At 30.9% G+C, this 25961-nt stretch overlaps 2 protein-coding genes across 2 annotated transcripts; both read left to right on the forward strand.

Annotated features, from left to right (window-relative positions):
* Nucleotides 1-2515: 2515 nt before the first annotated feature.
* LOC117905857 (receptor-like protein 9DC3) lies at nt 2516-10932 on the forward strand. The gene is made up of 2 exons (XM_034818716.1): nt 2516-3132; nt 10767-10932. The coding sequence occupies exons 1-2, from the start codon at nt 2516-2518 to the stop codon at nt 10930-10932; spliced, it is 783 nt and encodes a 260-aa protein (XP_034674607.1).
* Nucleotides 10933-23011: 12079 nt separating this feature from the next.
* On the forward strand, nt 23012-25246 carry LOC117906407 (cytochrome P450 714C2-like). The gene is made up of 5 exons (XM_034819415.1): nt 23012-23438; nt 23576-23802; nt 23881-24125; nt 24220-24577; nt 24687-25246. Exons 1-5 carry the CDS (start codon nt 23084-23086, stop codon nt 25110-25112), a joined length of 1611 nt encoding a protein of 536 aa, XP_034675306.1. The 5' UTR covers nt 23012-23083; the 3' UTR covers nt 25113-25246.
* Nucleotides 25247-25961: the final 715 nt, after the last annotated feature.

Genomic DNA, 25961 nt, shown 5'->3' on the forward strand with positions numbered 1-25961 from the left:
ACAAAAGAAAGAAAAAGAATATAAAAATAAATAAAATTTTAACTTATATTTTATTTTATTTTATTTTATTTTCTATCTTCAAAGATAAATACATGAGATTTTGGATTCCTTCTTACTTATTTTCATTTTGAATAGAAAATTCTACCATCCAAACAGGACTTAAATGACATCTACACACAAATCAATCTAAGAATATATAAGATTTAGAACACTAATCATTTAGGTCTTCCCATTTTCATGCATGAGCAAGTCTCATATACTTCCATAAAAGTGTCTCAGACTCTCAATTGGCAAGTAGCCTTAAAGAGATTCAAGTGAAACAGTGAAGCCCATTTGAGAATTTCCCTGTGAACCTTGTACTTTGAGAAGTCTAGAAAAAAAGTTATATTTTTTAACAAGTCTAGAAAAAAAAGAATGTTGGAAAAGAAGTATAAAGAAGAGAAATATCCAAAAAATAATAATAAATAAATAAATTTTAACAATAAAAGTCATAGCATGCAACTTCCCTTTCAAAGGACACAACATTTGATGTGTTTGGAAATTGTAACAAGAAAGTTTTTGTTTGGGTTTCTCTGTTTAAGTTGGAAATTTCCAAGAAGTTTTCCACCGTGAATCATTTGCATATAAATTGGGGTGTACTCATCACCATTTCTCTCATCTCATCACTCTCTCTCGATTGCTTTGGGAAGAATGATGTCTAAACTCCTCTTCCTCTGTTTTCTTTTCTTCTTCTCATGCTCTCAGCTTCTTTCCTCCTCTTTCTCAATTATCTGGTTCAAAATTTAACTAAATTGCAGAAGCTTCACCTTGGAGGTATTTCCATCTCTTCAGTTTTTCCTAATTCCTTGCTAAATCTATCTTCTTTGATATCATTAGTTTTCTTTGACTGTGGATTGCATGGGATATTCCCTGGCCATGACATTCATCTTTCGAAACTCGAGGTTCTCAACTTAGAGGAAAATGATGATCTCAGTGGAAACTTTCCACGATTAAGTGAGAACGATTCCCTTATGGAGTTGTATTTATCATCCAAAAATTTTAGTGGAGGGCTTCCTACTTCAATTGACAATCTAAAGTCTTTACAAACTTTGGATCTCTCTGATTGCGAATTCTCAGGGTCCATTTCTACTTCAATTGGCAATCTAAAGTCTTTATAAACTTTGGATTTCTCTGATTGCAAATTCTCAAGGTTCATCCTTACTTCAATTGACAATCTAAAGTTTTTACATACTTTGGATCTCTCACATTGTGAATTCTGAGGGTCCATCCCTATTTCGCTAGAGAACCTTACACAAATCACTTCCTTGTTCCTTCATGGAAATCATTTTAGTGGTAACATTCCAAATGTTTTTAACAATATTAGAAATTTAATTTCATTAGGACTTTCTAGCAACAATTTCAATGGGCAGCTTCCACCATTAATTCAAAATCTAACAAACCTTCAGGAGTTAGGCTTCTCTCATAACTTTAACTTATTTAACTGGACAATACCATCTTGGTTGTATACTCTACCATCGTTGGTGGGGTTAGATCTCAGTCATAACAAACTCACTGGTCCTATTGGTGAATTCCAATTTGATTCATTAGAGTATATTGATTTGAGCATGAATGAGTTACATGGGTCAATTCCAAGTTCAATATTTAAGTTTGTAAACCTTGAAATTATTTTTCTTTAATCAAATAACTTGAGTGGTGTTTGGAGACAAGCAACTTTGGAAAACTTAAAAACCTCACTTGGCTTGATCTCTCAAACAACATGCTCTCATTGACCATCTCTAGCCATTCCAACTCCATTTTACCCAACATTGACAACCTAGATCTTTCAAACAATAAGATTGGTGGAGTATGGTCATGGAATATGGGAAAGAATACATTGCGATACTTGAATCTTTCTTATAACTCAATAAGTGGGTTTGAGATGCTTCCATGGGAAAATTTATATACTCTAGATCTTCATTCCAACTTCCTGCAAGGACCACTTCCAACTCCAAATTCTATATTTTTCTTTTCAGTCTCCCATAATAAATTGAGTGGAAAAATCTCATCGTTGATTTGCAAAGCGAGTTCCATGAGAATTCTTGATTTGTCTAATAAAAACTTGAGTGGCATGCTTCCTCATTGTTTGGGGAATTCTAGTAAATATCTCTTTGTTTTGAATTTACGAAGGAATCGATTTCATGGCACCATTCCTCAAACATTTTAAAAGGGCAATTCTATCAAGAATCTTGACTTCAACGATAATCAATTGGAAGGCCCAGTACCTCGATCTTTGATCATTTGTAGAAAACTTGAAGTTCTAGGCCTTGGGAATAATAAGATAAATGATACATTTCCCAATTGGTTGAGAACTCTTCCAGAGTTGCAAGTTCTTGTTTTGCACTCTAATAGTTTCCATGGTCATATAGGGTTTTCCAAGATCAAATCCCCATTCATGAGCCTAAAAATCATTGATCTTGCTCACAATGATTTCGAGGGTAACTTGCCTGAAATGTATTTGAGAAGTTTGAAAGCTATAATGAATATAGATGAAGGCAACATGGAAAGAAAATACATGGGAGAATATTATTATCAAGATTCCATAACAGTGACAACAAAAGGGTTGGAGGTTGAACTTGTGAAAATCTTGAATACTTTCACAACAGTTGATTTATCAAGCAATAAATTCCAAAGAGAGATTCTAGAGTCCATTGGAAATCTTAATTCACTTCGAGGGCTTAATTTGTCTCATAATAACCTTACAGGACATATTCCATCATCTTTTGGAAATTTGAAGTCGCTTGAATCATTGGACCTCTCTTCAAACGAGCTAATTGGGAGTATTCCTCAACAATTAACAAGTTTGACATTTCTTGAAGTTTTGAATCTTTCCCAAAACCATCTTACCGGATTCATACCTCGAGGTAATCAGTTTGATACTTTTGGAAATGATTCACACAATGAGAACTCAGGGTTGTGTGGATTTCCGTTGTCAAAGAAATGCATAGCCGATGAAACACCGGAGCCTTCAAAAGAAGCGGATGCAGAGTTTGATGGTGGATTTGATTGGAAAATCACATTGATGGGATATGGATGTGGATTGGTTATTGGGTTGTCTCTTGGGTGTCTCGTTTTCTTAACTGGGAAACCTAAATGGTTTGTCTGGATTATTGAAGAGAACATTCATAAAAAGATCAGAAAGTCTAAAATGAGCACTTGCAAGCAAGGAGCAAGAAGAAATTAACTCGTTCCACTCCCACTTTATTATGTGTTGCATATTATAAATGTCTTTTACATTCTTATGTTGGCAAATAATCTATATTGTCATTATACAAGTGCAATCTTGTTTATAAAGTTAAAATAATGTTTGTTTCCTTATTATTATCACTATTATTATTTTGGTTTTGTGATAATGCAACAATCATTCATTTAGTATTTTTCCAATCAATATGGTAACTTAAAACTCAAGAAGCAATTGCCATATCTTGGAAACCATACACTAACGAATAAATATTTAAGAGTTAGGAGACATTTGAATACATTTCCATTTTTTATAAAACAGGAGGTAACATCATATGTTCTACTTTAGTTGCCCTTGATCACTTTTTGGGATGATAGTTGGTCTTCTCACCAATAGGGTTGGATGATTGAGACCTCAAGTTCAAACCAATAAATGTGTCAATTCCTCCAATTGACATGGTTCCAATTGATCTATTTGTTGTTCCTACCTTCCAATCCCCAATCAATGTAAGGCAAAGTTAAGGAGTGCCTTTTTTCTCAAGCCAACACTCAAATGTGATAATCCATAGGAAAGAAAGGTCGATTTTTCTAGTATGCGTAATCGTTAACCCTTCTCTCTCATTCTTTAATTAAATCCTTTGGCTCCTTTTAAAAAGAGTTGTCCTCCATCCTTTTGTAAACAACTATTTAGTCTTTTCATTACATCCCAATTTATTTAAGAACCTTAATGAGGAAAAGAACAATAATCTTGTTTATATTTCAATATGTATAGAATGGATTATTTTCAACTAGTATTTGTTTTTATTAAAACATATATGGGAGCCAATTTGTTCATGGCCCAAGTTTAGGCCACAACAAGATAGAATCAGTGTTGCAACCAACGGGCCGAAGCTAGCTTTAACTTAAGGTCCATGAGTTAAAGCCCAAGCCCAATTGGCATTTTGTTTGGAAATGTACAATGTTAGCCCCATTATTTTTAGTGATGTATGTCAAATATTTAAATCAATTTAACACTTGTTATAGATATTTGGGGGGGAGGGGGGGGGGGGGGGGGGGGGTGGGAAACGTAACTAAAATATATGATTTAACATTTTTCAATCAAGTTGATTTTAATAAATAAGGATGTACATCCACTCCATGCACAAAATCAATAAATAAAAAGGAGAAGAGGTCAACTATAAAAGGTATTTGAGAGCTATAAAAGGTAATAATAATAATAATAATAATAATAATTTGGCACATGGTATTTGAAAAAATAGTTAATGAAAATGTTTATCATTATATTATGCAAAGAAAATTGCACCCATTTTAATTGGTAAATAACTCTATTTTTCTAAGCTAGCAAAATATTCTATGGTATAGTGGTGAAATAAGAAAATGTTAAAATGCTTATTATTCTCCTTAGGAGGTGTAGCATAGGATGGCAATTTCAATCAATAACTTTCTTGAATTTTTTTAAATATCATTTTTTATACATCATTACAAAGTAATATTAGTATTTTTTGAAAAGGAAAATTAATAATTAAAAAAATTAAAATTAAATACCAAAACTTATAACCATTTTGTTTTATCATGAAGTCTCATTCTTCTTTTAATATATATGTAAATATTTAAAATATTTGTGAATTACTATAATTGAAAATTTATTTTATCTTATATTTCTCACATGAACATCATAGAAAATTGTCCTTCTAATCAATTAGTTAATCAAGTTAATATAATTATAGTACTTTTATCCTTGAGTCAATAGACATCTCAATCAACGTATTCATTATTATAAACTTTTAAATTATTTTGGAAGATAGGTTATTGTGTTTTGTTTCTTCTAAATTATATTTTTTAATATTTTCATTTATTTATTTATTCATCATTACTATTATAACAATTTACCTAACAAATTCTTTCTCCTTTTCTTTATGTACATAAAAAGAAAATAAAATTAATCACATAGTCTAGACTACTTGTAGTTCCTAAAAATTTCAAAGAAATAAAAGAAAAGAATAATTTTTTTCTCTTATTTGATTATTTAAAGAAAAGTTCAAGACAAAAACAAAATTCTAAAAAAATATACTTTTATATATATATATATATAAGCATGTGTATGTATAAGTGTTTAGTTGGATTTAGGAATGTGGATTTGGATTTGATGACTCAGTCAAAAATATATGAGGTGGAAAATAGATTCATATCTAAGTGGAAAATAGACTCATAAATGATTGAAGAAGGAAAATAATTAATACTACCATATAAAGGGCTGAGAATTAAAAAATAAATAAAAAATTGTATTGTATATAAAAATCCGGTCAATGAAAATTGCAGCCACAAGCGTCTGTGACATCACATGCATGACATGGAAAATGGGAAATGGAATGGTTTGAAATACTCAATCTTGAAGACGGGGAAAATTTTGGCAAATGAGTTCATTTTTCTAAGTCAACAAAAATATTCTATGCCATAATGTAAGCTTAAGTGGAATGAAAATTATTATAGTATTAACTATTCTCGTGGAATGAAAAAAAGGACAATTGTGTTTTGGACTTAGTTGGATTTAAAAATTAAGTTTTGGTTCATATAAGTTCACCATTTAAGTTCAAAACCTAGAGAAAGTGTGAAAATTGAGAAGAAGAATATATATTTTTTATCTTTTCAAAAATGACCTTTATTGACTATGAAAAAAAAAAAGATAGAAAAACATTAATTTAAATTTTATTTCTTTTGTATTTTTAAAAACAGGTTTCATTAAATTCATTTTTGGATGGTAGGTAGGAAGTCCTTTGAACCACCATGACCACAAAAGAGAGAATGTTCATTGATGGGAGAATGTATGATCCATTTAGGGGAAAGAAAATATTTTTTGTTCTTAAAATATAAAACATTGTTTTTCAAATTAAAAAAAAAAACATGTTTGATAATTTTTTCAATAAAAAATAAAATTTTGAGAACTTTGTATGAAAATATGGTATTTTTTTTATTATTATATTTTTATTTTTAAATTATTTTCATTTTTTATAGGGTTGTTTTAAAAATAATTGCATAAGTATAAAGAATCATAGATAAAAGTTATTTTTTAATAAATATTTGAAAATTCAAACAACATGTTAAAAATCATTTCAAATTTTCAAATAAACTTCTACTAAAAAACTATTTTAAAAACACATTCCCAAATTGAACCATACATTAGGTACTTATGCATAGCCATATGAAAGTAAGAAATGATCAAGTCCAATAGCTTTTTTAAGGATAACTTAATAGAGGGACAATTGAGAAGACCAAGTCCAACTCAATATTCCTTCTTTTCAAGTCATGAGCAAACTTATATCTAGAGCAATAATAATAATAATAATAAAGAGATTGCACATAATTTTGTCAAAGAAAATCTTTCCTCCCCAAAAGTTTATATTGTAATTTACATATAATTATAATTGTGCCTCTTTTAATCTAAAATGTATTCCTTTATATATTCTATAATTCTAGAATTATTATTTTTTCCTCCAAGTAATCTTTAATAAAACTTCCATTACTAGTACACTATTTTTATGTATTAAAATTATTTCATAACAAGTGCATAGCACCTACCATATATATTTAGCAATAATCTTTGGTCAATCCACAATCATCTCTTGGATTTGGAGATGATGATCCAAGAATGGTGGAGGAACAAGGTTACTCATTGCTAATTTAATTGGTTGGTGAATGATGTTTTGAAGTGATTTCAAATTATGATGTAGGTACTATTTTTTAAATATAATCTAGAAAATAATGATTTTATTATAGTTGTTGTTTTTAACTTAATGAGACTTGAATAGGAGTGTTTTTACTTTTTTGAGAATTTATTTTCACGGTATAATTATTTTTTTCATATTTTGTTAAAAAAATAAAATGAAATGATTACATGAGAACTCATATGAAAAGAATTTGGTGGGCATTCTTCAAATTAACAGGGATTTGGAGAACATTTCGATCCACCTAAGGTGGAATAAATAGGAAATAATCATTTTCTAAATTGATGGTGATGATTACATTAATAAATTAATATTACTTCCAAAGTAGAGAAAGTGGATGCTTTCTTTATCAAAACCATTGTTAGTGCTTTCACTTTAGAAATACAGGATAATCATAATGTTCCATAAAGCAAGAGTAATTAAATAGTTCCTTGTTATGTGTTTTCTTTGAAAATGACTTCAAAAAAAGAAAAAAAAAAATGAAGATTAGGTACTTTCTTTATTCCAAATAATGACTAAGACTAGATATTATTATTTTATAAAATTTAAATATTTGAAAATATATTTGTGGACCCCGTATTTCCGCTCATGCATTTCCCACTTGATGGCGAGTTCGATTTTTGGATAAGAATGATTTTATTGATTAAGAAAAATGACTAGGAGTCGCCACTTATTTTTGTTTTATTTTTAAAGGGTAAACAAAATAAGAAAGAAAAACTCTAAGTGTGACTCCTTATTTTGGAAAAGGTGATATGTGAAAAACCGGATCGGGTTCGAGGGTCAAGTTACTTATCGGGAAGGTACAGTAAAGATCGTAGCACCTCTCTAAGTCCCTAAAGTCGGGTCTCTACTAATAAAATGAAGTTGACATGGCAATTAGTAGGAAAATCAATGGATACTCAAATTGATCATGCACATATGAGAATCAAAACACTCAATAAAAAACGATCAAAGTAGGAGCGGGGCATACCTTGGCATCAAACGATCAATGCGCTATCAAGAGAGCGGGTTAGTGCACAATTAAGAAATAATCTCATGCATGTTAGAGAGCAGGATGTATGATAATCCAATCAAACAATCAATCAATCAATCATAAAGCCACCCATGCTAGGCCTCCACCAAAGCCCGTTTATTTAGCATGACTTCATGTCACAGATTCCATTATTCTGGAATTATGAAAATTTTATTCATGCTTATTGAAATCGAGAGGAGCATAAGATCATTTGAAAACCAGAGCGGAATTAAAACTATTCGAGAGAAAACTGGATTTTTGGAAATTTATTTGAAAAATTGGAATCTCGAAGATTACTGGAAAATTGGAATTTTAAAGTTTATTTGAAGATCAGACTTTTAGAGATTAAATATGAGAATGAGAATTTTAGAAATTAAATTTGAACGGGATTGGAATTTTGAAAATGATTTGAGAGTTCAGGATTTTAAACGAGTGGGTAAGTGGATGAGTGAATAAGTAAAGGAATGGAATAATAACAATGGTGAAATAATAAAGATTAGGTAAATAATTACAAAATATGAAATTTTAGAGATTGAGGATGTGAATTTAGAGATTGAAAACTTAAGAATTTATTTAGAGATGAGATCTTTGGTATGCGAATAACTGAATAGGTAAATGGATAGGATAATGTTAATAACGAGAATAATCATTAAACGGTGGTATACGAACGGTGGAGCTTTTGAGATTGAAAATTAGATTTGGAAGTCGGGTTCTGAAGAATTAAACTTTAACAATTAGAATAAATAAATAAATATGGAATAATAATGCTAATTAACGAAAATAATATTTAAACGAAACAAATAAAAAAAAAAATGCGCAATGGGATTTTGAGATTGAAAATTAAATTAGGACGTTGGATTTTTGAAGAATTGGACTTTGAATAAATAAATAAATATAAAATGATAATTCTGCTTAAGGAAAATGACATTTAAATGAATAAAAAAGAATAGTGGAATTTTTAGGGTTGAAAATTAAGTTCAATGATTGAGATTTTTTAAGAGAGATAAACAAGTATAGAGTTTCTAATTGACGAAAATAACATTTAGATGAATAATGGAATTTTTAGGATTGAAAAATTAAGTTAGGGCATTGGATTTTTGAAGGATTGGATTTTAAATAAATAAACTAATATAGGATAATAATACTAACTAACGAAAATAACATTTAAAAGAAGAAAAAAAAAAAGAATAGTGGAATTTTTAGGGTTGAAAATTAAATTATGACATTGGAATTTTTTTAAAGGATTGGATTTTTAATAAATAAACTAATATAGGATAATAATACTAATTAACGAAAATAACACTTAAACGAATAAAAAAAGAATAGTGGAATTTGTAGGGTTTGAAAATTAAGTTAGGACATCGGATTTCTAAAGGGTTGGATTTTAAATAAGTAAATAAATATGGGATATTAATTCTAATTAAAGAAAATGACATTTAGACGAATAGTGGAATTTTTAGAATTGAATAATTAAATTAAAACATGGAATTTTTGAAGGATTAGACTTTAAATAATTAGATAAAAACGGGATTATAATTCTAATTGATGAAAATAAAATTTAAACGAATTATTGAAAAATTAAATTAAGGCATGAGATTTTCGAAGGATTAGACTCTAAATAAATAGGTAAATATGGGAGGATAATTCTAATTGATGAAAATAAGATTTAGATGAATTGTAGAATTTTTAGGATTGAAAGATTAAATTAAAACATGGAATTTTTGAAGGATTAGACTTTAAATAACTAGATAAAAATGGGATTATAATTCTAATTGATGAAAATAAGATTTAAACAAATTATTGAAAAATTAAATTAAGACATGGGATTTTCGAAGGATTAGACTTTAAATAAATAGGTAAATGTGGGAGGATAATTCTAATTGATGAAAATAAGATTTAAACGAATTGTGAAATTTTTAGAATTATAAAATTAAATAAAAACATGAAAATTTTGAAGGATTAGACTTTAAATAAATAAATAAAAATGAGATAATGATTCTAATTGATAAAAATAAGATTTAAACGAATTGTAGAAATTTTAGGGTTGAAAAATTAAATTAAGACATGTGGTTTTTGAAAGATTAGAATTTAAATAAATAGATGAATATGGGAGGATAATTTTAATTGATGAAAATAAGATTTAAACAAATTGTGGAATTTTTAGGGTTGAAAAATTAAATTAAGACATGTGATTTTTGAAGGATTAGAATTTAAATAGATAAATATAGGAGGATAATTCTAGTTGATGAAAATGAGATTTAAACGAATTGTGGAATTTTTAGAATTGAAAATTTAAATTAAAACATGGAATTTTTGAAGGATTAGACTTTAATGAATGAGATTTTTAAAAGATGATAAATTGATACATATGAAATAATAATAATTAACAATCATAATATTTAAACGAGTGAAATTGCATAGAGGAATTTTCGGGATTGAATTTTCGAAAATCAAAATTTTGCAAACCGAATTTAAAATTAAATTTTAGGAAGTTATTTCGAAAATGATATTTTGTGTAGCTGATTTTAAAATCTTCATAGGAAAAACATATTTGTAACATTAGAAAAAGGACTTGAAAGGGTCGTATACTTGGCCCAAACTTGGAGGATGGGGCTTAAGGCCCATATGAACTAATCTAAACCTACAACTTGGGCTTTAGGAGCCCACCAACAAAGCCCACCAGCCAAACATCCACCATGAAGATCTAGGGGTGCTACCACCTTATTTTTTTTAAAAACAAAAGGGTGGCCAACGGGTAGCAAGCCGACGGTGGGGAATAGGGCCTGCATGTCGATGATGGCCATGATGGTATGAAGGAATGGAGGTGGGGGGCTGCTGCTTCTGCTGGCACTCGCGCCGTTGCTGCCATGGCTGGCGCTGTTGGTCTCACCGTCGTCTCCGCCGCTGGACGGAGATCTTAATGAAGAGGAAGGCGGTGACGACGACGAGCGGCAGACTCCATCTCCGGTAGCGACTGTTTGATGGACGAAGTGGCTGTTGTGGGTGAGATTGGGCTATTGAGGAGCTAGGAGTTGGACAGTGGTCGGAGTGCGAGCATGGACAGTGAGTAGAGTCACCATCGGAAAGGCATGGCGAAGAAGATGAGCTAGAAGCGTAGGATCAAAGGAGAGAGAGATAAATGAGTGGTCCCAAGGCAAGAGCAAAGAGAGGTCAAGGTGAGTCACGGCCTAATAACAAGTTGGAATCATATACAGATTTGCTGTGAACGACGTTGCCACAGAGAGTGAGGGAGGTTCGCGTGCCCTTCTCCAGCACTAGCCATTTTCGGCTCTTCAAATGCACCAACAATAAAGGAGCAAAAACGGCATAAAAGGAGCCAAAACAAAAAAAAAAAAAACAAGGGAAGGATAAAAGAGGGATAAAGCAAAGAAAAACATGAGTGTATCAAGCCTCATTTCAGGTAATACCCACGGGCTGATACATGTGAGGAGATCTCAAGTTAGAGTTGCCAAAAATACATGAGATACAAAGCCTTATTAACTTCAAGTTAAACCATAAGGATAACGACAATATCAACAACAACAATAAGAATATGATCCAGAAAATCAATGAAAATCAACATATAATCCAACCCAAACTGATGAGCAATGCAAAGCAAACCAAAATGAGAAAAAAGAATGAGAAGAGTACGAAACAAAGTCGACAAGAAACCCACCTCAAACTCGCCTACAGTCGCTCCTTCGGTAACTCCTTATCTCTTGTAATCTCTCTCAGCTTAGCCCTCACCACCAAAGAATCTCCTCCTCCCTTTGAAAAATATCTCATCTCTGTTCCCTATCATTTCCCGCAAGATCCTCACATGCATTACTGTGCCTCTTCCAGAAGGCATGTCATCTTCTCCAACCACCACCATGGTCGGCCATGTTCCCTCCGTGTCCATGTAGCTTGGATCCATGCATGGAGAGGGGTCTCCCCACATTTAAAAAAAAAAAATGCAATGAAAATGAAAATATCCACTCTCCGCACAAGCCCTCACCACCAAAGGGGTCTATAATATTACATTTGATATTGAAATGATAAGCTACATGGCTCTAAGGTATGGAGTACTTTCTAATTAATATGTACAATATTGATGATATTTCTAGGGAAGATATTTCATGAGATGTCATAATTCTTTTGTAAATGTTTATTTATACATGTATTATTTAGAAAATGTTCAAAAATAAATATAAAGATTAAAACAAAACAATTACTATCTCTAAAACTATTTTATCGAGCCCAAAACCATTCTAAAATAAAGCGAAGAGATTGAACTAAATTAAAAAGTAAATTAATTTATACCAAAGTAGGTGGGTACTTGAATTTGTCTAGATTTGAAAAAATGGTATGGATATTTTTTCCAAAGAAAATTAAAACCACATGGCTTTGTAAAAAAATATAAGATAAGGTTGGTTGCTAAAGAAAAAAAATGGAAGAAACATATGTATTAAGGATTTCCTTCATTAGCATATTGATAGTTTTTTTTAATAGGAAAAATCATCTAACCATACATCAACTACAAAAAATATGAGATTTTGGAACTTTACTTTTTTCTTTTTAATTTTGGTATAAAATGAGAAAAAATATTGTCTATTCATGTACTCTAATAGTGCTTTCAATTTTGTTCCACAATTACCCTTAAAAGTAAATGACAAAGTACACACCAATTTAATACCACTTGTTAACAAGTACATGTGTAATTTATTTTTATTATTTTTATCACATCAATATATCTCCCTTACCACTTGCCATGTTTCCATTTTTTTCTTTTTTCTTTTTTTCCTTTCCTGCCACCATAATCTATTGTCACCTATTATAGTTTTTATTATTATTTTTCTTTTCTTTTTTTCCTTCATATTCTTTTTAATATGCTCGTGCATTTTCTCATAAAACTTCTTTAATTTTAATTTATTTTTAATCTATAATTTGTCTATATTTATTGATTTTAATTATTTTTTGACATTTAAACTTAAAATGATCATATATAATAAATAATTAATATAACAAATTAAATAAAAACAAAATATATAATGGACAAAAATGAAAATATTATCCCAAAAATAATAATGTTTTTAAATATTAATTATAATAATACACTTTATAAATTAAGGTTTAGATTTAAAAATTCTATTTTATTATTTAGAAGTTTATGATATAAAATTTTTTATATTAATACTAAAAAAAAGATTTATTTATTTTGTAAATTCTATCACATGTAAAAGTAAAAATATCATTGTAATACTATTTTATTATTTACATTATTTTTCTTTTAATTTTCATTTTAAATTTATCATATCAAAATCACAATAAGTGATGGTGCTTTTATCATTTCTCTTATGATTTTAAATTGATTATGGATCTAACTTTTTTTGGTTAAAATCTTTAATTTTTAATTAAAATAAAATATAAAAGAAAATATATTTTTCATAAAAATAGTATTTAACCTTTTATATTAATTTCATAAAAAAAAATAGGTACATCCTTAAAAAAAAAGATAAATTAATGCTTAGGAGAACCGAAAAGTCTATAATACTTATCATGGTGTATATATTCCTTTGGGACCCTCGATAAGTAATTGGAGGTTTTTGCCACCCCAAAAAGAACTTTGGGATCCTAGGTATATCCATTCTTAGAGGAACCAAGACCCCTATTTCATTTTCATGGTTCATATATTCCTTTAGGGACCCTTGAGAAGGAATTAGAGGTTATTCCCCACTGTAAAACGGACATTGTAACCTAAGGTACATCCTAAAGATAATTTGGTACATCATTTACAAAATTTGGTACATATTTCATAAAATTTGGCACATCCTTAAAACAATTTTGTACATCCAATACATGAGCTACCAGGACCTCTATATTATTACCCGTGGTTCGTTTATTCCTTTAAGGATCTTTAGGAAGTAATTAGAGGTCGTTCCCTACTCCGAAACGAACTTTGGAACCCTAGGTACACCCTTAAGGAAATTTGGTACATTGTTAAGAAATTTTGGTACATCCAATCCCCGGGCTATTGAGACTCCTATCTATCTTCCTATGGTTCATATTATCCTTTGAGGACCCTTAGGTAGTGATTGAAGGTCATTCCCCACATCGGAACGAACTTTGTCACTCTTGGTACATCCTTTAAAAAATTTGATACATCCTTAAAAATATTTGGAACATACTTGAGCTATTGAAACCTCTATCTTTTACCCATGGTCCGTTTATTTCTTTAAGGGTCTTTGGGTAGTGATTAGAGATCATTCCCTACTCCGAAATGGACTTTGGAACCCTAGGTACATCATTGAGAAAATTTGATACATCCAATCCTTAAGCTAACGAGACACTTACTTCCATTTCCATAGTCCATTTCTTCCTTTGGAAACCCTCGGGAAGTTATTGAAGGTCGTTCCCCACCTTATAATGGACTTTGGCAACATTGGTACATTTTTTACAAAATTTGGTACATTCTTCACAAAATTTGGTACATTATGAAGAATGTACCAAATTTTGTGAAGAATGTACCAAGGGTTCCAAAGTACATTTCAATGGGGGAATTGACCCCCAATCACTTCCTTATGGGTTCCAAAATGAAATCATGTGTCATCCATGTTCAGATGGGGGACCCAGAAACAATAGGATCAGATGTACCAAATTTAATGAAGGATGTACCAAATTTTGTGAAGGATGTACCAAACGTTCCAAAGTGCATTCTAAGGTGGAGATTGGGCCCTAATCACTTCCTTATGGGTTCCAAAATGAAATCATGGACCATCCATGTTCATATGAGGGTCCCAAAAACAATAGGATCGGATGTACCATTTCTCTCATCTTCCCACTCTCTCTCAATTGCTTTGGGAAGAATGATGTCTAAACTCCTCCTCCTTTGTTTTCTTTTCTTCCTCTCGTCCTCTCAGCTTCTTTCCTCATCTTTCTCTTTCTCTAATTCCACCAAACTATGCCCGCATCACCAGGTCTTGCTCTGTTCCACCTTAAGCAATCCTTTTCTATTGATAATTCCAATTCTTGGTATTGCGATTTCAATGGCGTCACTTCTTATCCCAAAACAGAGTCTTGGAATAAGGGTAGTGATTGTTGCTCATGGGATGGGGTCACATGTGATTGGGTGACAGACCATGTAATTGATTTGGACCTCAGTTGCAGTTGGCTCTTTGACACCATCCATTCCAACACTACCATCTTCCTCTTTCCTCATCTACAAAGGATCAACCTGGCTTTCAACAACTTCAGTGGGTCCTCTATTTCGGCTAGGTTTGGTCAGTTCTCAAGCTTGATGCATCTCAATCTCTCTAACTCTGGATTTTCAGGCCTAATTTCACCATAAATCTCTCACCTCTCCAACTTGGTTTCACTTTATCTCTCTTGGAATATTGACACATAATTTGTCCCGCATTGCTTCAATTCTCTGGTTCAAAATTTAACCAAATTGCAGAAGCTCACCTTGGAAGTATTTCCATCTCTTTAGTTTTTCCTAATTCCTTGCTAAATCGTTCTTTTTTTATATCATTAGTTCTCTATGATTGTGGATTGCATGGGAGATTCCCTAACCATGACATTCATCTTCCGAAACTCGAGGTTCTCGACTTATTGGAAAATAATGATCTCAGTGGGAACTTTCCACGATTCAGTGAGAAAAATTTCCTTACCAAGTTGTATTTATCATCCAAAAATTTTAGTGGAGGGTTTTCTGCTTCAATTGACAATCTAAAGTCTTTACAGACTTTGGATCTCGTCGATTGCGAATTCTCAAGGTCCATTCCTGCTTCACTAGAGAACCTTACACAAATCACTTTCTTGTACCTCGGTTGGAATCATTTTAGTGGTAAAATTCCAAATATTTTTAATAACCTTAGAAATTTAGTTTCATTATACCTTTCTGGCAACAATTTCAGCGGTCAGCTTCCACCATCAATTGGAAATCTAACCAACCTTCAAGATTTAGACTTCTCTAATAATCAGCTAGAAGGAGCCATTCCTTCTCATGTAAATGGGTTTTTAAGTCTATCATTTGTCAACTTAGGGTATAAATTGTTCAATGGGACCATACCATCTTGGTTGTGTACTCGACCATCATTGGTACAGTTAGATCTCAGTCATAACAAACTCACTAGTCATATTGGTAAATTCCAATTTGATTCATTAAAGAAGATTGATTTGATTATGAATGAGTTACATGGGTCAATTCCAAGTTCGATATTTAAGCTTGTAAACCTTGAAGTTCTTTCTCTTTATTCAAATAACTTCAGTGGCATTTTGGAGACAAACAAGTTTGGAAATCTTGGAAATCTTACTCAACTTGATTTCTCTAACAACATGCTTTCATTGACCACCTCCGACAATTCCAAGTCCATGTTACCGAACATTCAGAGACTAAACCTTTCAAACAATAAGATTAGTGGAGTATGGTCATGGAATATGGGAAATGATGCAATGTGGTACTTGAATCTCTCTTATAACTTCATAACTGTTTGAGATGCTTCCATGGAAAAATATAGAAATTCTAGATCTTCATTCCAACTTGCTGCAAGGACCACTTCTGACTTCCCCAAATTCAACATATTTCTTTTCAGTCTCCAATAATAAATTGAGTGGAGAAATCTCACCATTGATTTGCAAAGTGAGTTCCATGGAAATTCTTGATTTTTCTAGTAACAACTTGAGTGGCATGCTTCCTCATTATTTGGGAAATTTTAGTAAAGATCTCTCTATTTTGAATTTACAAAGAAATTGATTTCATGACACCATTCCTCGAACATTTTTAAAGGGTAATGTTGTCAAGAATCTTGACTTCAATGGTAATCAATTGGAAGGCCTGGTACCTCAATCTTTGATCATTTGTAGAAAACTTGAAGTTCTAGACCTTAGGAATAATAAGATAAATGATACATTTTCCCATTGGTTGGGAACTCTTCCAGAGTTGCAAGTTCTTGTTTTACGCTCTAATAGTTTCCATGGTCATATAGGGTGTTCCAAGATCAAATCCCCATTCACGAGCCTAAGGATCATTGATCTTGCTCACAATGATTTCGATGGTGACTTGCCTGAAATGTATTTGAGAAGTTTGAAAGCTATAATGAATATAGATGAATGCAACATGACAAGAAAATATATGGGGGACAGTTATTATCAAGATTCCATAACAGTGACAACAAAAGGGTTGGAGGTTGAACCTTTGAAAATCTTGAACACTTTCACAACAATTGATTTATCAAGCAACAAATTCCAAGGAGAGATTCTAGAGTCCATTGGAAATCTTAATTCACTTTGAGGGCTTAATTTGTCTCATAATAACCTTACATGACATATTCCATCATCTTTAAGAAATTTGAAGTTGCTTGAATCATTAGACCTCTGTTCAAACAAGCTCATTGGGAGAATTCCTCGAAAATTAACAAGCTTGACATTTCTTGAAGTTTTGAATCTTTCTGAAAACCATCTTACTGGATTTATACCTCGAGGTAATCAATTTGACACTTTTGGAAATGATTCATACAATGAGAACTCAAGGTTGTGTGGATTTCCATTGTCAAAGAAATGCATAGCTAATGAAACACCAAAGTCTTCAAAGGAAGCGGATGCACAATTTGATGGTGGATTTGATTGGAAAATCACATTGATGGGATATGGATGTGGATTGGTTATTGGGTTATCTCTAGGGTGTCTCATTTTTTTAATTGGGAAAGCTAAACGGTTTGTCTGGGTTATTGAAGAGAACATTCACAAAAAGATCATAAGGTTTAAAAGGAGCACTTGCAGGCAAGGAGCAAGAAGAAATTAATTTGTTCCACTCCCATTTTATTATGTGTTGCATATTAAAAATGACTTTTACATTCTTATGTTAGCAAATAATCTACATTGTCATTATACAAGTGTAATCTTGTTTATGAAGTTAAAATAATATCTTCTTCTTATTATTATTATTATTATTATTATTATTATTATTATTATTTTGGTTTTGTGATAATGCAATAGTCATTTGTTTAGTATTTTTCCAATCAACATGGTAACTTTAAACTCAACAAGCAATAGTCATATCTTGGAAACCATACACTAACAAATAAATATTAAAGAGTTATGAGGCATTTGGATACATTTCAATTTTTTATAAAATAGGCAATAACATCATATGTTCTACTTTTAGTTGCCTTTGATCACTTTTTGGGATGACGATCAGTCTTCTCACCATGGGTCTTCTCACCATAGGGATCTGGATGAGTGAGACCTCAAGTTCAAACCAATAAATGATTCAATTCCTCCAATTGACATCGTTCCAATTGATCAACTTGTTGTTTCTACCTTCCAATCCCTAACCAATGTAAGACAAAGGTAAGGAGTGCCTTTTTTTCTCAAGCCAACACTTGAATGTGATAATCCATGGGAAAGAAAGGTTGATTTTTCTTATATGCCTAATCATGAACCCTTCTCTCTCTTTCTTTAATTAAATCCTTTGGTTCCTTCTTTTAAAAAGAGTTGTCCTCCATCCTTTTGTAAACAACTATTTAGTCTTTTCATTGCATCCCAATTTATTTAAGAACCTAAATTAGGAAAAGAACAATAATCTTGTTTATATTTCAATATGTATAGAATGGATTATTTTCAACTAGTATTTGTTTTTATTAAAACATGTATGAGAACCAATTTGTTCACGGCCCAAGTTTAGGCCACAACAAGATAGAATGAATGTTGCAACCAAAGGGCTGAAGCTAGCCTTAACTTAAGATCCATGAGTCAGGGCCCAAGCCCAATTGGCATTTCCTTTGGAAATCATTTTTTTAACCCCATCCTTAATTCAAAGGTGTTTTCTTTAAAACAGCTCTCTTCAAATTGAGAAATCTCAACTATCAGATCATTGAAAAAAGTAAAAAAGAATTAACTAGAACCAATTGTTTCATGGGCTACATTTGAAATCTTTTAATTTGAAAAGAAATTGAATGTACAATGTTAGCCCATGAAAGGTATTTGAAATAATAATAATAATAATAATAATAATAATAATAATAATTTGGTGCATGGTATTTGAAAAAACAGTTAATGCAAATGTTTATTATTATATTATGCAAAGAAAATTGCACCCATTTTAATTGGTAAATAACTCTATTTTTCTAAGCTAGCAAAATATTCGATGGTATAGTGATGAAATAAAAAATATTAAAATTATTATTATTCTCCTTAGGAGGTGTAGCACAGGATGACAATTTCAATCAACAACTTTCTTAAATTTAAAATAAAAAATATTTATATATCATTACGAAGTAATATTAATATTTCTTGAAAAGGAAAATTAATGATTTAAAAAATTAAAATTAAATACTAAAACCTATTTTAATAATATAAACATTCTGTTTTATCATGAAGTCTAACTCTTCTTTCAACATATATGTAAACATTTAAAATATTTGTGAATGATTATAATTGACAAATCATTGTACCTTATATTTCTCACATGAACATCATAGAAAATCATCCTTCTAATCAATTAATTAATCAAGTTAATATAATTATAGTATTTTTATCCTTGAGTCAATAGACATCTCAATCAAAGTTTGCATTCTTAAAAACTTTTAAATTATGCTAGAAGATAGGTTATTGAACTTTTTTCTCCTAAATTATATTTTTATTTATTTATTTATTTATTTATCATTACTATTATAACAATCTATCTAACAAATTCCTTTTTTTTTTTTTTTTGTGTACATAAAAAGAAAAGAAAATTAGTCACATAGTCTAGGCTACTTGTAGTTCCTAAAAAATTTCAAAGAAATAAAAGAAAAGAATAAATTTATTCTCTTATTTGATTATTTAAAGAAAAGTTCAAGATAAAAACAAAATTTTTAAAAATGTATTTATATATATATATATATATATATATAAATTATGTATATGTATAAGTATGTAGTTGGAATTAGGAATATGGATTTTGATTTGAAGACTCGGTCAAAAAGATCTGAGGTGGAAAATAGAAGTCGAAAACAAACTCATAAAGGGGTGAGGATTAAAAAAATTCTGTATGGTATATAAAAATCCAGTCAATGAAAATTGCAGCCACAAGCTCGTGTGACATCACACGCATGAAATGGAAACTGGAAAATGGAATGGTTTGAAATTCTCTAGAAGAAGAGGAAAATTTTGGCAAATGATTCCATTTTTCTAAGTCAGCAAAAATATTCTATGGCATGATGTAAGTGTAAGTGGAATGAAAATTATTATAATATTAATTATTCTCCATATAGTGTAAGTGGAATGAAAAATATTAATTATCCTCCCTGGATGGGAATAGGAGGTATAAAATGACCATTTTAATCAAAAACATTCTAGAAATTCTTCAGAGAAAAAAAATTATATATCATTATATAGAAATATTTATATTTAACAGTTTAAAAATTGAAATTGAATAGTCAAAATTCATAATTATAATATTAGCATTTTTTTTTTCTATTATGAAGTTTGATCCTTTTTCCAAAAAAAACTATTTTTTGAGTCAATTAGTCAATCAAATTAATATAATTATTGTATTTTTATGGTGAGTCAAAGACATGGCAATAAATATTATAATCCTAGAGGAAATGCTATAAACTATATTAATTAACATCCATATTTTAAAAAAAAAAATATTAATAAATAATGATATTCTCAATTTTAAATTTTAAACTAAGCTTAGAAATTCTAGTATTCTTGGGTGGCATAAAATGAATTCCGTAGGAACTTCGACATTAAAAAACATATATTAGATTTGCAGGATCCTTTTAAATTGTGTTTGAAGATGGATAATTTTATTTTATTTTCTTTTCTTTTAAGTCAATATTCTTAAATCTCTTTATTTATTTAGAGTCGTTTGATAGAAATTTTAGAAAATATTTTTAATTTAAAAATTGTTTTTGAAGAAAAAAATAGGTATATAATGTTTTCTAAAAAAGCATTTCATATATGATTCTCTTTAAAAAAAAAAAAAAACTTCCAAAGAAAACACTTCTACTAAAAACATTGTCAAACATACCCTTAGTTAATTAGTTATTTAGTCATATCATCTATCAAATTCTTTCTCTATTTTATTTCAAATTCACTAATGTCTAATATAATTTTTTATAATATTATTAAAAAAAAAATCATCTAAAGATGTAACATTACTCTTTTACTTGAAAAATCAATAAAATATTTATAAAATCAATTATTCTTTTATTAATTATAAAGTCTTACATTAATAATCTCATTAATTTTTTCAACATGCCTTATATTTTCAGTCTCCTTTTCGCTATATTTTTTTTAATGTTTATTTTTCTTCTTTCATTAAATAGTTAGGGCGGGAGCATGCAAAGTACCTAAGATTTGGATAAATTTTTCTTTCGTATGATCTTTAAGTGTCTCATTTTATATGGTGTTACACTATTTTGACAAGAACTCACAAATATAATAGGGTTATTTGATTAAAGAAAACAAAATAACCCCCATATTTATAAGAATAACCCATCCCTTAAAATGTACAAAAAAAAAAAAAAAAAGATAACAAAAATATCTCTCATTTTTCCCTCCAAAACACCTTTACTTTTCCCTCTATTTTATTAAGGGTTATTTTGAGTCCTTTAACCAAATAACCCAATATAATACTTTACGAATCTAAGCCTATTTCAATCATTCACCCCCAAATATTTAAGTTTATTTTCAATCATTTATTTTAACAACTGAATTGACCAGGTTATTCTAAATTATTCCTAAATATTAACATCTCAAACCTCTGCATAATCAAGTGGCAATATGGTTTGTCTTTGACATGGGCAACCCACTAACCCCAATTCAAACAAAAATAAAATATGTCATGCCATACTTCCACTATGATTTTTTCATGAGAATTTAATTGATTGCGGTCACTTTGATTAAAATCTAGATGACAAATTCAATTTAGACAACAACCCTTATATATATGTACACACAGATCATATGATATGGTTCACTTGAAGAAAGGGGACAAAAGGATAGATTAATTTAATTATGTTGTCAATATGCATGGCACCAGCCAACATATATATGGCATTTTCAAATACAAAAACAATGCTAAAAATGAACTAAATTTTATTTTTGTAATTCTTTACAGAAGTTGATGAAACAAGACTTTTTATTTATTTATTTATTTTAAAAATAGCAACTCTTGTAAATTAACCTTATATCATTGATAATTATTTTTAAAATATGAGATAGTGAAAATTTTAATTTGGTAATTTTTTAATCAATTTTTAAACATCATTACATTTTTGTGTAGTCATTACTCTACGTATACTTGTTATATAATTTGCAATTTCCTAAATCTCGAGAACTTTTTGAATTAGAAATAGATTTTCTCAATGAGAATTTGTTCTTGTACAAACACAAAAAGAAATTGGGGATTTCAAAAATATATATATATTATTAAAAGTAATTATTTTAAAAATAAATAAATAAGGTATTTTTCATTACTTATTTTATTTTTATATTTAATTTATCTTTTTAAAAGATGAATTCATTTTTTTATAGTTTAAATTCGCTTTTTGAAAAAATGAATTTGCTTGTAAATTTTTACATTGAATTAAGCAAAATAATTAATTTAGAATCAATTTTTATGGGTTTTTTAAAAAGCCCAAGAAAATGGGTACAAGCCCAAGAAAATGGCTAGTACCCATTGTAACAACCATGAGACAGAAAGTTGTAATGTCACCAAATCACATCTGTCACCAAAAGATTGAGAGGAATGATTAAGCTTAAAATAAAGTGTGTTAAAAAGCAAATAATATATCTCTAAACCCAGGAATGACAATTTGAACACAGTATTGTCATTACCGCAGTCCTATAGATCAGTCAGAAAAAGGAGGAAGATTCTATGAAAGAAACCCTAATTAGTTTGTTCAACTTCCGAACGTGACATCCACTTCATAGCTCTGTGCACTTTAATTTAAGTCGCACCAATAATTCATCTACTAGACCAAAAGTCACTACACATTTTTTCTCAATGTTTTCTATGTATAGAGGAAATTTAAGAAAAAAAAATGCTAATTATCTGCTTTCCATGGTGACTGGAGTGGGCTGGTAGGCTCTCGCATGGAGTTGCCCTAGTCTTCAAGTCTTTATTGTTATGCCCAAAAAGTCCCACAGAATCCCTATATAAATGGCCTCCTTACTGAATGAAGAGGACACTCATATCCCCAAGGAAGCAGTAGGGAAGAGGAGAGTTGGGGTTTGGGAAATGGAGGCTTTTACAGTTAAGCCGTTTATATCTATAGCTTTGGTAGGTGTTCTTGGACTGTTCTTTCGCCTGTATAATGCCCTGGTGGTGAAGCCGAAGAAGCTGAGATCTATTCTGAGGAACCAAGGGATCAGTGGCCCGCCACCGTCTTTTCTGCTCGGTAACATAAGGGAGATCAAGGAGTCACAGTCCACGGCAGTGAAGGACTCCTGCACCGACACCCACAACTGTGCTGCTGCTCTATTCCCCTTTTTCGAGAAGTGGCGAAATAAATATGGTAGGATTCAAATTTCATCTTTCTTCATCATCCATCCATCATCTCCATTGTCGCACAAAGTTAATTATCGATAGCAAATTGATGACTATGGTCATCAACTTTGAACTTTGTTTGTCAAATAATGTGGTTTTTTACAGGTCAAGTGTTCATGTTTTCACTTGGTAACACACAAATATTACATGTGAATCAACCTGATATTGTTAAAGAAATTACTACATGCACATCCTTGGACTTTGGGAAGCCCTCATACCAACACAGAGAGCTCGGTCCTTTGCTCGGCCAGGGCATTCTAACCTCGAATGGAGCCGTCTGGGCTCATAATAGAAAAATCCTTGCTCCTGAATTGTACATGGATAAGGTCAAGGTATGATTATGTGATAATTTCTAGATCTTATAACTGTGTTGTTGCTTGATGGAAGCCTAATATGTGGATCGCTTGCAGGGAATGATAGGCCTAATTACCGAGTCGGTTGACACATTGTTGAAGACATGGAGGAGCATGATCGAGGCAGAGGGTGGAATTGCAGACATAAGAATCGACGAGCACATGAGAAGCTTCTCAGGAGATGTGATCTCAAGGGCTTGTTTTGGTAGCAGTTACACAAAAGGGGAAGAGATTTTCTTGAGGCTTAGAGCTCTCCAAGAGGCTATGTCCAAGAAAATTTTTTTGGATATTCCCGGAATGAGGTACCAAGCTTTCTCCTATATAACTTCATGGCTAAAATCATACCAAATTTTTCAAAAAAAAAAAAAAAAGGCTGATTTTACGATATGATTACAGATATGTTCCCACCAAGCACAACAGAGATGTTTGGGAGCTAGAAAAGGATGTCCGGAATTTGATTCTAAAGGTGGTGAGCCGGAGAGAGGAGTTAGCTGCCCATGAAAAAGATCTACTGCAGATGGTCCTTGAGGGAGCTAAGAACAGCGACCTAAGCCAAGAAGCAATAGACAATTTCATTGTCGATAACTGCAAGAACATCTACTTGGCTGGCTATGAGACCACTGCAGTGTCTGCTGAGTGGTGCCTCATGCTCCTGGCTGCAAATCCAGATTGGCAGGCTCGGGTTCGCGAAGAAGTAGTCGAAATCTGTAAAGGTAGAACTCCAGATGTGGATATGATCCGCAAAATGAAACAGGTACTATAATTAAGTATACACCATTAGGTCACCAACCTAAACTCATTAGTTTATATGTTTTAAGTGTTTGGTTAATGAGTCAACAGTATATTTTAATTTGGATTTGCAGATGACGATGGTGATCCACGAGTCACTGCGACTCTACCCGCCAGTAGCGGTGGTGTCGAGGGAGGCCCTAGCGGACATGAAATTCGGAGGCATCCATGTGCCAAAGGGGGTGAATGTATGGAGCCTGGTGGTGACACTGCACACAGACCCTGAAAATTGGGGACCGGACGCGCTTAAGTTCAACCCTGAGAGGTTCGCAAATGGGATCACAGGTGCCTGCAAGCTCCCACACTTGTACATGCCGTTCGGGGTCGGTCCAAGGGTGTGCCTTGGCCAGAATTTGGCCATGGTTGAGCTCAAGATACTTATAAGTCTGATACTGTCCAATTTTTCATTCTCCCTTTCTCCTAATTATAAACACTCACCTGCACTCAGGCTGGTGATAGAGCCTGAGAATGGAGTCGATCTCTTGGTAAAGAAGTTGTGAAGGAGGTAGATGGGGTTGAGATGTGAAAAATAAGGGAGGAGATATTTACACTTACTATCATTATAATGTAGTTTAATGTTTATTTGGCTGGCTTCCTTGGTGTTTCAACCTAGAAGAGAAGCTTCTTTTTCCTACTTTTTTTCTTCTGTATTCAAGGTCGACCATTGGCCCTACATATGTAATAAAAAAATTTACTTCTTTTTTCAAAAATGAATCAAAGATTAAGTTGGGGAAAAATCATTCATTTTCCTTTGGGAAAAGTACTAACAGGTGGACTCATAATTCAAATGATGAGTCTATTTTTTTTAGTAAGAGTATGGTTTGGACGATTGAGAAAGAAAATGTTCTTATATTGGCAATGAGTTCACACCTTTAATTTTATGTCAATGGGTTAACTTTATTGGCTATCTTTTAATAACCCTTTTCTAACCCATTCTTTTAAGCTACTTCTTTTCAAGTTTTGTTGTTGTTTTATTCATTTATTTATTTATTAACTTTTCTTCCAAAATGATGCCATGAATGAGATATTGAAGTTCGAATCTATGGAGGAAGTGTTTTTTAAAATAGTCTGAAAAAAGTTTTTGATATTTTATAAAATAAATGCCCGTTTGTAACCTAAAATGTTCTTTATTTTTTTTATTTTTTTTATGTTTCAAAACCTAAACTGTTCTTAAATTTTTTTATGTTTTAAAAATAATTTTATATGTAGTATTTTATTTTTAATCTTTTTTATTTTTATATAATTATTTTTAAAATAATTTTTAGAAAATAAATAAAAATAATTAAAAGTTATTCTCTCAAAACACTATGTACCTATTTGGGAATTGTTTTTTAAAACGGTTTTTTATT

Source organism: Vitis riparia, chromosome 18 (assembly GCF_004353265.1).
Source record: "Vitis riparia cultivar Riparia Gloire de Montpellier isolate 1030 chromosome 18, EGFV_Vit.rip_1.0, whole genome shotgun sequence".
Classification (NCBI taxonomy): Eukaryota; Viridiplantae; Streptophyta; class Magnoliopsida; order Vitales; family Vitaceae; genus Vitis; species Vitis riparia.